This window comes from Rhinopithecus roxellana, chromosome 5, assembly GCF_007565055.1.
Source record: "Rhinopithecus roxellana isolate Shanxi Qingling chromosome 5, ASM756505v1, whole genome shotgun sequence".
NCBI lineage: Eukaryota > Metazoa > Chordata > Mammalia > Primates > Cercopithecidae > Rhinopithecus > Rhinopithecus roxellana.
In genome coordinates this window covers 107936120-107949692 of record NC_044553.1, presented here as the reverse complement: position 1 = coordinate 107949692, position 13573 = coordinate 107936120, and the positions used below count along the sequence as shown (strand labels likewise).

The 13573-nt window shown below is 36.5% G+C and overlaps 1 protein-coding gene across 1 annotated transcript in view; it reads left to right on the top strand.

Moving 5' to 3' along the window:
- The window catches only part of LOC104670008 (stabilizer of axonemal microtubules 2-like), a 38396-nt gene extending 25621 nt beyond the window's left edge, over positions 1-12775 (top strand). Inside the window, exon 4 of the mRNA XM_030929839.1 lies at positions 11826-12775. Within this exon, the coding sequence (XP_030785699.1) occupies positions 11826-12775 (950 nt within the window). The remainder of the gene's footprint in view (positions 1-11825) is intronic.
- The last annotated feature ends 798 nt before the right edge of the window (positions 12776-13573 follow it).

Below are 13573 nucleotides of genomic sequence, written 5' to 3'. Positions count from 1 at the left end.
TCATATGGAACCAAAAATGACTCCGCATTGCCAAGACAATCCTAAGCCAAAAGAACAAACCTGGAGGTATCATGCTACCTGACTTCAAACAAGTCTACAATGCTACAGTAACCAAAACAGCATGGTACTGGCACCAAAACAGAGATATAGACCAATGGAACAGAACAGAGCCCTCAGAAATAGTACCACACATCTACAGCCATCTGATCTTTGACAAACCTAACAAAAACAAGAAACGGGGAAAGGATTCCCTATTTAATAAATGGTGCTGGGAAAATTGGCTAGCCATAAGTAGAAAGCTGAAACTGGATCCTTTCCTTACTCCTTATATGAAAATTAATTCAAGATGGATTAGAGATTTAAATGTTAGACTTAAAACCATAAAAACCCTAGAAGAAAATCTAAGTAATACCATTCAGGACATAGGCATGAGCAAGGACTTCATGTCTAAAACACCAAAAGCAACGGCAACAAAAGCCAAAATTGACAAATGGGATCCAATTAAACTAAAGAGCTTCTGCACAGCAAAAGAAACTATCATCAGAGTGAACAGGCAACCTACAGAATGGAAGAAAATTTTTGCAATCTACTCATCTGACAAAGGGCTAATATCCAGAACCTATAAAGAACTCAATCAGATTTACAAGAATAAAACAAACAACCCTATCAAAAAGTGGGCAAAGAATATGAACAGACACTTCTCAAAAGAAGACATTCATACAGCCAACAGACACATGAAAAAATGCTCATCATCGTTTGCTATCAGAGAAATGCAAATCAAAACCACAATGAGATACCATCTCACACCAGTTAGAATGGCCATCATTAAAAAATCAGGAAACAACAGGTGCTGGAGAGGATGTGGAGAAATAGAAACACTTTTACACTGTTGGTGGGACTGTAAATTAATTCAACCATTTTGGAAAACAGTGTGGCGATTCCTCAAGGATCTAGAACTAGAAATACCATTTGACGAGCCATCCCATTATTGGGGATATACCCAAAGGATTATAAGTCATGCTGCTATAAAGACACATGCACACGTATGTTATTGTGGCACTATTCACAATAGCAAAGACTTGGAATCAACCCAAATGTCCATCAGTGACAGACTGGATTAAGAAAATGTGGCACATATACACCATGGAATACTATGCAGCCGTAAAAAAGGATGAGTTCGTGTCCTTTGTAGGGACATGGATACAGCTGGAAACCATCATTCTCAGCAAACTATCACAAGAAAAGAAAACCAAACACCGCATGTTCTCACTCATAGGTGGGAACTGAACAATGAAATCCCTTGGACACAGGAAGGGGAGCATCACACACCAGGTCCTATTGTGGGGAGGGGGTGGGGGGAGGGATAGTATTAGGAGATATACCTAATGTAAATGACGAGTTAATGGGTGCACCGCACCAACATGGCACATGTGTATATATGTAACAAACCTGCACATTGTGCACATGTACCCTAGAACTTAAAGTAAAATAAAAAAAAAAAAAAAAAAGAAGGAAGGGAAGAATTGAAACACACACACACACACACACACACACACACAAATACATGGAAACTAAACAACTTGCTCCTGACTTTTGGGTAAACAATGAAATTAAGGCAGAAATGAAATTAAGGCAGAAATTTAAAAAGTATTTGAAGCCAGGCACGGTGGCTCATGCCTGTAATCCCAGCACTTTGGGAGGCCAGAGTCAGTAAATCACAAGGTCAGGAGTTCGGGACCAGCCTGGCCAACATGGTGAAACCCCATATCTACTAAAAATACAGAAAAGTAGTTGGGCATGGTGTCGGGTGCCTGTAATCCCAGCTACTTGGGAGACTGAGGCAGGAGACTCACTTGAACCCGGGAGGCAGAGGTTGCAGTGAGCCGAGATTGTGCCACTGCACTCTAGCCTGGGAAACAGTGCAAGACTCCATCTCAAAAAAAAAAAAAAAAAAAAAAAAAAAAAGCATTTGAAATAAATGAAAATAGAGACACAACATACCAGAACTACTGGGATGTGGCAAAAGCAAGGTTAAGAAGAAAGTTTCAAGTGCTAAATGCCTACATCAAAAAGACAGAAATATCTCAAATTAACAACCTAACCTTGCAACCAAAAGTACTAGCAAAATAAGAACAAACTAAACCCAAAGCTAGCAGAAGAAATAATTAAAATCAGAGCAGAACTGAATGAAATTGAGACCCCCAAACCATACAAAGGATCAATGAAGCAAAAAGTTCATTTTTTGAAAAGATAAACAAGACTGATAGACCACTAGCCAGATTAACAAAAAAAAAAGACCTCCAAATGAGCACAATCAAAAGTGACATCACAACTGATCCCCCAGAAACACAACAGATCCTCAGAGAATATTATGAACATCTCTATGTTCACAAACTAGAAAGTCTAGAGGAAATGGATAAATTCCTGGAAACACAGATTCCCAAGATTGAATCGGGAAGAAACAGAAATCCTGAACAGATCAGTAACGAGTAAGGAAATTGAATCAGCAGTAAGAAACCTACCAACCAAAAGAGAAAAAAAACAAAAAACCCAACCCTGGACCAAATGTGTTCATTCACAGCTGAATTCTACCAGATATACAAAGAACAGCTGGTACCAATCCTGCTGAAAGTATTCCAAAAAATTGAGGAAGAGGGACTCCTCTCTGCCTCATTCTATGAAAAGTATGGTTCTGATACCAAAATCTGACAAAAACACAAAAAAGAAAATGACATTGAACACACAAATGAAAAAATCCTCAAAAAATACTAGCACACCAAATCCAGCAGCACATCAAAAAGTTAATTCATCACAGTCAAGTGGGTTTTATTCCTGGGATGCAAGGATGGTCCAACATATGCAAATCAATAAATGTGATTCACCACATAAATAGAATTAAAAACAAAAATCATATGATCATCTCAATAGATGCAGAAAAAGCATTTGATAAAATACAATATCCCTTCATGATAAAAACTCTCAACAAACTAGGCACTGAAGGAACATACCTCAAAATAATAAGAGCCATCTATGAGAAACCCACAGCCAACATCATGCTGAATGGACCAAAAACTGGAAGCATTCCCTTTGAGACCTGGAACAACACAAGGATGCCCACTCTTATCACTCATATTCAACATAGTATTGGAAGTGCTAGCCAAAGCAATCAGGCAAAAGAAAAGGCATCCAAATAGAAAAAGAGGAAGTCAAATTATCTCTCTTGGCTGACAGTATAATTTGTACCTAAGAAACCCTAAAGATCCTGCCAAAAGACTCCTAGACCTAATAAACAACTTCAGCGAAGTCTCAGGATACAAAATCAATGCACAAAAAATCAGTAGCATTTCTATACACCATAAATATTCAAGCTGAGAACCAAATCAAGAACATAATCGCATTTACAGTAGCCACACACACACTCAGTACCTGGACATCTAACCAAGGAGGTGAAAGATCTCTACAAGGAGAAAGAAGACTACACAAATGGAAAAGCATTCCATGATCATGGATAGGAAGGTTCAATATCATTAAAATGTCATACTACCCAAAGCAATCTACCAAATTATCAATATCACTTTTTTTACAGAATTAGAGAAAAACTGTTCTAAAATTTATATAGAACCCAAAAAGAGCCCGAGTAGCCAAGGCAATCCTAAACACAAAGAATAAAGCCAGAGGCATTACATCTCCCAGCTTCAAACTATACTACAAAGCTACAGTAACCAAAGCAGCATGGTACTGGTACAAAAATAGACACATAGACCAATGGAACAGAATGGAGACCCCTGAAATTAATCCAGACACCTACGACCACCTGATTGTCAACAAAAGTGGCAAAAATTAACAATGGGGAAAGGACTCCCTATATCCATAAATGATGCTGGAAAAACTGGCTAACCATATGCAGAAGGATGAAACTGGACGCCTGCTTCTCACTATATACAAAAATTAACTCAAGATGGATTAAAAGCTTAAATGTAAGACCTCAAACTATAAAAATCCTAAAAGAAAACCAAGGGAATACTCTTCTGGACATTGCTGTAGGCAAATAATTTATATCTTAAGTGCTCAAAAGCAAATGCAATGAAAATGTACAAAATGGGACTTAAACTAAAGAGCTTCTGCACAGGAAGAGAAACTATCAACAGAGTAACAAACAAGCTTCATAGTAGGAGAAAATATTCACAAGCTGTGTATCCAACAAAGGGCTTATATCCAGAATCTATAAGGAAGTTAAATAAATGAACAAGAAAAAATAAAAGGTGGGCAAAGGACATGAAAAGACACTTCTCAAAAGAAAACATACAAGTGGCCAACAAACACATGAAAAAATTCTCAACATCACTAATCATCAGATGAAAGCCACAGTGAGATACCATCTCATACCAGTTAGAATGGCATTCAGCCAAACAATCCCAATACTGGGTATATACCCAAAGGAAAATAAATCATTCTATCTGCACTTGTACCTTCATTGTAGCACTTTTCACAATAGCAAAGACACGGAATCAACCCAGGTGCCCATCAATGGTGGATCGGATAAAGGAAATGCAGTATATATACATAATGGAATACCATGCAGCCATATAAAATGAAATCATGTAATTTGCAAGAACAAGGATACAACTGGAGGTATTATTCTAAGTAGTTTAACACAGAAACAGAAAACCAAATACTGCATGTTCACATTTGTAAGTGGGAGCTAAACTTTAGGTATACATGGACACAAAGATGGAAACAATAAACACTGGAGATTCCAAAAGGGGAGAGGGAGAAGAGGACGCAAAGGTTGAACAACTACCTGTTGGGTACTGTGTTCACTAACTGGATGATGGAATCATTAGAAGGCTAAACCTCAGCATCACATAATATGCCCAAGTAACAAAACTTCACATATAATCCCTGAATCTGAAATTCAAATAAATGAAATAAATGGTATTGGGAAAACTGAATATCCACATGTGAAAGAATGAAATTGGAGTCTTTTCTTACTCTATACACAAAAACCAATTCAAAGTGAATTGAAGACTTAAATACAAGACCTGAAACCATAAAATTCCTAGAAGAAATCATGGGGAATTTCCTTGACTTTGACCTTGCCAATGGTTTTTGGATAGGACTCTGAAAACACAGGCAACAAAAACCAAAATAGATGAATGGATTACACCAAACTAAAAAGTGTCTGTACAGCAAGCAAACAATCAACAAAAGGAAAATGCAGCTTATGAATTGGTAGAAAACATGAGCAGACCATGTGTCACATAAGGGGTCAATATTCAAAAAAAATAATAATAATAATAAGGAACTTACCCAACTTAATAGCAAAAAAAAAAAAAAAGTGGATTAAAAATTGACCAATGTACCTGAGTAAACATTTTTCCAAAGAAGACATACAAATGGTCAATAGATATATGAAAAGGTACTCAACATCACCAATCACCAGGTAAATGCAAATCAAAACCACAGTGAGATAGTATCTCACGCTTGTTAGGATGCCTGTTATAGAAAAGATAAAAGATTACAAGTGTTAGTGAGGATGTGGAGAAAAAGGAATCCTTGTACACTGTTGGTGGGAATGTAAATTGGCATAGCCATATGGAAAACAATATGACGTTTTCTCAAAAATTAAAAATGGAACTTTCATATGATCCAACTTCCCCTCTGGTGTATACCCAAAGGAAATGAAATCAGTATCTTGAAGAAATATCTACACTCTTATTTATTGCAGCATTATTCACAATAACCTAGGTAAGAAACAACCTAAATGTGCATCAATCAGTGAATGAATAAATGTGATGTGTAAATGTATGTCTGAATATATATATAGTACACATATATTCCATCGTATATTATGTAATAATATACATAATAATGATGTATAAATCTAAAAGAGGTGAATACACAGAAGCACAGGATAGAATGATGATTACCAGGGCCGGGGAAGTGGGGGAAATGGGGAAATATTGGGCAAGAGGTATGAAGTTGAAGTTGTATAGGATGAATAAATCTAGAGATCTAATATACAGCATCATGAATGTAGTTAATACTGTACTGTATACTGGAAATTTGCTGAGGGTAGATTACAGGTACTCACACCACACACACACGCACACATGCACACACATGCACACACAAAGGTTGCTGTGAGGAGATATGTTTTTCACTTTAGTAATCATTTTACTGTGTGTGTATATATAAAACACCATATAAATTTTAAATACATACAATTTTTATTTAAAAATAAAATATGGACTATATAAAAAGAAACTTTATAATTGAGAATATAGAAAAACAATAGCATGAAAAATGAAATTGCCATACTATAAATAAATATGAGATATCATCAGGGGAAGACATAATTCACTGGAAAATTAGTGGAAAAAGCAGCACTTCAAGGATTTATACTTGGTAAGTTATCACTTCAGGCCAGGCTGGGAATGCATCAGAGATAAGTAAGTATTGATATATAGAAAGAGGAGGGATATTCTAAAAACTGGTATGAAATGAGTAAAAAAGCATAGAACCAGAAAAATAAAACAGTTATTCAGTAGACACGGTGAGGACCAGAAGTTTTCAGGGATGAGAGATTGGGGTATAATTCTGTAAAGGTAGATTGAGATCAGTTTGGGAAGAACCTTGATTGCCAGGCTGAGGGGCTTGACATAAGTATAGATTTTTTAAAATCTTCTTTTAAGGGCACCAGACAGCTATAGAAGCAAAAAACTAAAATTTCAGAGAGATAGGAGCCCTTCCTCAGTGAGTTGATATGGCCAGCCATTTACTTCTCCGGGAACAATTGTCAAGTCTAGGCCTATGCTGAGGATTGAGCTTGGCATAAGCAGAGAAACTCTAGTAGGGGAAAGAGAAAGCAATGGAACACTTGAATGGGGGCTGGTAGGACTAATTGAAATCTAGAAGAGCCCCAGATATATGGCTGGTTTTCAATGTGAGACATTCACTGAATGTTTATAGGGGAGGGGGTATGATGTGCTGAGAGGCTGGACCAGAAAAATCCCACAGGAATATCCCATAGTCTTATTTGGGAGTAAATGCTTAGGAGAGAGTTCCACTAGGATGAGGTCCTTACTGCAGACACACCTCAGTCTTGTTCTTGAGACATTTGAAACTAGGGTAAGACTATGTCTAACTAAAGATGCCATTGAGCACTGATCTAGCTCAGAGTCTGGTAAGAATGAGGTGATCTGCCCTGTATTCTAACATAGGAAAGAGCAAATTGTCTCCTGTTGAAATAACATTGATTTTAGTTTTTACGATTCTCTTATACACAACATCCAGCATATAGTAAAATGTTATGAGGCCTATGAAGAACCAGGAAATATTTGAAGAGATAATGGTCAAGACTTTTCCAAAACTGATGAAAGAATCAGCCCATAGATTCAAGAAGCTCAGCAAACTCCAAAACAAACACATAGGAAGCCACCCTAGACAACTATTGTCAAACTTGGGAAAATCAAGTAAAGGTAAAGTTTTAAAAGTAGCAAGTGAAAAACTGTACATTATCTACAAAAAGAAAGTTATATCTGACTTTTAAACAGAATGATATGTGACTTTTCAACAGAAACTATGGAAGTTAAATGATAATGAAATGACACTTTAAAAGTGCTAAAGGTGCAAGAAAGATCTAGATTTTTGAAGCCAGAAAATCTGAGAATTGTATATCTAGTAAAAATAGCCTTGAAAAAGTAAAGCAAAGTAAAAATGTTTTCAGACAAAAAAAGAAAAAGCTGAGATACCTACTACAAAAAGTATTGAAATTGTTCAGTTAAAAGGAAACTTATTCCAGATAGAAGCATGAAATGCAGGAAGGAATGAAGCATACAGAAAGGGTAAACAATGTGGGTAAATATAAAAGAATTTGGCAACTTAAAGTCAAAATTACTGTATTATGTTTTTACACAAATTTAAAAGTAAAATATGTTAGAACAGTAGTACAAAAGGCAAGAGGAGTTAAATAGAATTAAATTGCTTACAGGTTATTCCATTCCAGAAGTGGTAAAAGTATCTATTTAAGTTTGAGCCAGAAAAATCTCATAACAAGTCAAAAATTCATTTTTATCTTTAAAACATAGAAAGATAAAATTCTAATAGTAAAGTGGAATAATAAAAATGCCATTTATTAATACAAAAGAAGGCAGGAAATAAGGGGTATGGGAACAAAGAAGGGAAAAATCAAAAGCAAATAGCAATACAGTCAACTTAAGACCAGCTAGATCATTACATTAAGTGTAAATGAACAAAATATTGTGATTAAAACTCAAAGATTGATTTTTCACACATTAAAAAGATACATTTTTTAAAATATGCCAGTAATTTACAACTTACATAAAATTGATAAATTTTTTGAAAAATACAATTCCCCAAAAGTAACCCAAGAAGAAATAAAAAGTAAAAATAACCCTATATCTATAAAGGAAATTGAATTTGTAGAATTGAAGGTGTAATTTTAAACCTCACCATACAGAAATCCAGCATCTTCAGATTCTGTGTAGGATGCAGAAGGTCGGAAAGATTATGACCCCAACATAACAAGAAAAAGCCAGATAATCTACAAAATCATAAATGTGTATGAATCCTTTAGAAAGCTGAGCTCACAGGTTAACCAATTAACCTGACATTAAGGAAAAATAACTTCCACCCAGTTGAGACAGGAGGTAAGCACTGTTTCACCCAAAGCAGGGCATGGAATGAGACTAGCTGTTACACAAGTGGATAAAATAATTCATTTACATCTTTAACTAATTGCTAAAGACTTGAGTGTGAGCTACTGTGAGAGTATAGAAGCTCTGAGAACGTCAGACGCTAAAGGGGGAGTTCAAAACCACTCAGACACTTCCCTATGGATGTTCACTGTGTGATCATCAGAAAGATTGGGAAAGAGGTTGGAGACCACAGAAAGTTTCCTTTGTAGTGCAGGCATGGAGAGAATAATTGTTGTTGCAAAAGAAAAAAAGCAGGAAGCTCCATTTAAATGCCTTTAACCTACAGAACAAAAGCATTAATCCACTGCAGGAGAGGCATCACTATGACAGCCCCAATGAATAGGTGAAGATGTATTGCAACTTGATGAAAGATAAAGGAAAAACAACAACAAGAAGCAAATAAAACTAAACCTTGAACATGAAGAAAGAACAGGAAACTGTCTCGGGACCAACAATGAGAGACCTACTACATCAAGTGAAGGGGCAGGTGCACTGAGAGAGACCTGCTTCTGAGACCCAGGGGCACAGGGCCTGCCTAAGACTGAAGCTGGACAGGGACAACAGAGAAACCACCACACACTCACCTTCCATTTCCCAAACACAAGATTCTAAATGTGTATGCCCTTAACACTTGAGCTTCAAATACTCAAAGCAAAAACTTACAGTACTAACATAAGAAATGTAAAAATATGCATTTGTAGTTGGAGACTTCACTGTCTTTAAGTAATCTATAGAACATAGGAAAGGATAAGGATGTAAAGACCTGAACAACACTATCAACAATGTTGTCCAAATTGACATTTGTAAAGCACTTCTGCCAACGATAACAGAATACACATTCTTTTCAAGTGCACATGAAACGTTCATTCAGATAAACTATATTTGGAGTCATAAAACAAACCTTAACAAACATAAAAGAATTAAAATCATGCAATGTGTGTTTTTGATCACAACAGAATTGAATTAGACATCAATGATAGAAAAAAGTGGAAAAATCACCAAATATTTGGAAATTAAACAGCAAATTACTAAATGTTTTTTCCTTAAGTATCATGAAACACTAAAAACACATGATAAAGATTATGGTGTTTTAAAGGTGTTGCTAGAATGTTATCAATAAATATTCCAGAACAGATAATAAGTATTCCAGGCATATGAGCAGAGGCATATTTATGGGGAGAAAATCAATTTTCTGCAATTAGCTAGAACTGACATTCATGCTATTGTATGCTATTACATCCATCTCTCAGTGTCCAAATTCTTGCTTCCATTTTGAAAACCAAAGCTGGTTTGGTGAGGGAAAATGTTGTCTTCTGTTTACTCTCTTACAATGAAAATCTTTTTTCTCTTGTGTGGTAGCAAGAATTCTCCCTATATGATTGTGTGGAACTGTAGATCTTTAATAACATCTGTGATTTCTTTTAGCTAGTGAAAAATTGTATTATACTTTTATACTTTAGTTTGCAAAGAAGAGAGATTTCCTCATGGTACCTCAAGAAAAAAGGACTCTGGTAAAGCTTCGTGTGAACTGAAAATGGAAAACTATCAGGTGCCCAGGGAGCTTGAAGGAAGAACTTTTCCCTTCATCTCCGCAATGAGCTACATGATTTCCCTCACAGCACCTTCACTTCCCTTCACTCATCTGCTCTGATTGCCACTTTACTAACTGGTCGCCTCTGCCTAGTTATCATTTCTGTTTCTTTACAGGTCTGTTTTGAATGTAACTTCAGCTTTCCATGGCTCTTCAGCTCTACCTCCTGGCATCCTTTTCAATTCTCCCATTTCTATCTCACTCATTATTTTCAATTTTAGGTTTACAAGAATAAGAATGCTTGATCTAGCTCATCTTTTCTGTCAGTTTGTCTTCAAGGTCTCTGCTGGCCTAAAGGTCGCCTATTCTTGAGTCAGGTGCCCTCTCTCATCCAAACGTCAGTAATTTGATCATTTAGTCCAAAAGTTGGCCATTTTGGCAGAAATGGATAAACATTTTATCTCTTTGAAGAAGATATCCATATAATAAGTTTTCAAGGTTTGACCTCTCCTGTAAATATTGCATAGACTTTAATCCAGATTTTAGTATGTTATCTTGTATAATAAATTTCTATCTTTTGTAAATTAATTTTTGGTATTTAGAAATACATATTTTGGGGTGAAGTCAATTCTTTGGTATTTCCTAGCTTACTATCTTCCTCATGTAGAAATAGAAAACACAAATAATCCTTAGTTGAAATATAAACATTTCAGTTTTAGTGAAGTGTACCATTACCAACTTGTAATGGTATTACAAGTCATCACTCTGTAGACACCAGAGTGACCCAAAATGCTCCACAGTCTGCAGGAAGTAGGCATAAGGTTATTTAACTTCCAAACCCCAGATCTTTTCTCTGATGGTCACTTCAAATTCTACAATTTCAAACACCTTTGAAGGCATTCAGTTAAGGCCTCTGGCCTCTAGATGGCCCTCTATCTTTTGGGAATGCCTTAAAGTCCATTTCATGAGGGAAAGTTTAAGCCAGAGAGCTTTCTGGGATAGCGCAAGTTACCCTGTATCTTTGCTCAAGGAGTTCTTTCTGTAGCTTCCTAGAGTATACCAGAATTAAAACTTTCTCTCCTTTGATGAATCTCTCCAAAGCAAGGAGTAATATCTGTATTACTTTTGTCCACACATGAGGGCACTTGATTTTATTTCAAGCCCTGGATTTTAGACATACCTTAGCATTTTGTGAGTTGTACTTAAAATCCCAAACACTTCCTAGGAATTCAACCATAATCTCCTAAACTCTGTCCTCACCTACAACACTGTCCTTTTGGCTCTCAAGAACTATCAGCAATCAGGTTCAGATGTGCCTTTCCTTTGTTATGTAATCAGATGAATCTGAAAGTGGAAAGTTATATGTATTAAAGTGAGGAGATGGGTAGAGGAAGGTGGAAATGAAAAAAAAGAACAAATCTGAAAGGAATTCGAGAAACTGTATTCTGATACTATTGTTTAGATTTCTAAAGGAAATGGAAAGATGTTTGGCAATGAGAGAAATCAGTTATGATTTTTAGAAGATGGTTTCCTTAAGCATTTAAAAATGTTTTTGCTTTGTTTTAATTTTTAAGACGATTATAGAGCTTGGGACCTTCATAAAAGTGAACTTTATAAGCCAAAACAAACTTATCAACCCCCTACTGTGAAATTTGGAAATTCAACTACATTTCAGGATGACTTTGTTCCTCAGGAGATAAAGCCTAGGCAAAGCAGGCAAAGCTTTAAACCCTCCTCTGTGGTCAAACGTTCTACAGCCCCTTTTAATGGCATTACAAGTCATCGCCTTGATTATATACCTCATCAGCTTGAACTCAAGTTTGAAAGGCCAAAAGAAGTTTACAAACCAACTGAGCAACGCTTTGAGGATCTCACAACTCACCGGTATGACTTTCAGGGTCTTATTGGTGAAACTGCAAAAATTTGCAGACCTGTACACACCAGCGTGACCCAGAGTGCTCGGTTTGAAGGAAGCACTGAATTCCATGAATGTTTTCAACCATGGGAAATCCCACCACCTGAGGTCAAGAAAGTACCAGAGTATGTGCCTCCTACAGGCAGCATGCTGTTAAACAGCACAAGCCATCTTGACTATGTTCCGTATCAGGCCAAGCGTGTTGCTCCCATCAGGCCAGTTTCTCTTAGAAGAAGTAACAATTTTCCTTTCCTAGGAAAAAGCACCATGAAGGAAGATTTTTCAGCATGGGAAAATTGTCGTCAAGGACTTATTAAGAAGCAGCAGATTCCCAACCCATCTGGAAAATTTGATGGTTTGAGCACTTTCAGATCTCACTATGTGCCACACAAATTGATTCCAACAGAGAGTTGCAAACCTTTAAATATTGCTTTTAAGAGTTCTGTTCCATTTGATGATGTGACCATGTACTCTGTAGAGTACACACCAAAAAAACAGGACATTTGCCCAGCGAGTTACCCCTCTCCTCCAGGTTATATTTTTGAAAATAAAAATTCCCAAGGTCATAAATTCTTCCGCAAGATTACTCCCACAGTGAAGCCCTTCTAATAACCAAAATGTGCTTAAAAGGAAGCTACTAGCAAGTTGTTGGTTTTCCAAGAGAAAACTCAATTTTTATAGTGAAAAAAATTTATGATATAAGAAATCTTTTTTTATTCTTTTTTGAGAGGGAGTCTCACTCTGTCGCCCCGGCTGGAGTACAGTGGTGCAATCTCAGCTCACTGCAAGCTCCGCCTCCTGGGTTCACGCCATTCTCCTGCCTCAGCCTCCTAAGTAGCTGGGACTACAGGTGCCCGCCACCATGCCTGTCTAATTTTTTGTATTTTTAGTAGAGATGGGGTTTCACCGTGTTAGCCAGGATGGTCTCGATCTCCTGACCTCCTGATCCACCCATCTTGGCCTCCCAAAGTCCTGGGATTACAGGCGTGAGCCACCGCACCTGGCCGATATAATAAATCATTTTTTATATTTTTAAACAATAAAATTGGAAAATGTATTTTAAGAAATCAGAATCTTAAAATCATTTTGTATTGATATTTTAACCAAGACTGTTCTTTAATATGCATTTTGGAAGGTTGAATAATATAGATTCCCATATGTCCCATTTTAATATTCAACATACTGCTTAGTAGTTTGTCCCCAGTCTATTATCATTTGTAATTCTGTTTATAGTTATGGCAATTGTATGGTTATTCACATACCAGCTGTTATTTATCAAGCACATCAGGATTATCTAGGACAACATTGAAAATGATCCACGGATTCCTCTTTCAAGACAATAGGATTCATTTTACTCAGACTTTGATGCATCTACATAGCATCCACTGAGTCAAGTTTTGGTTGGTG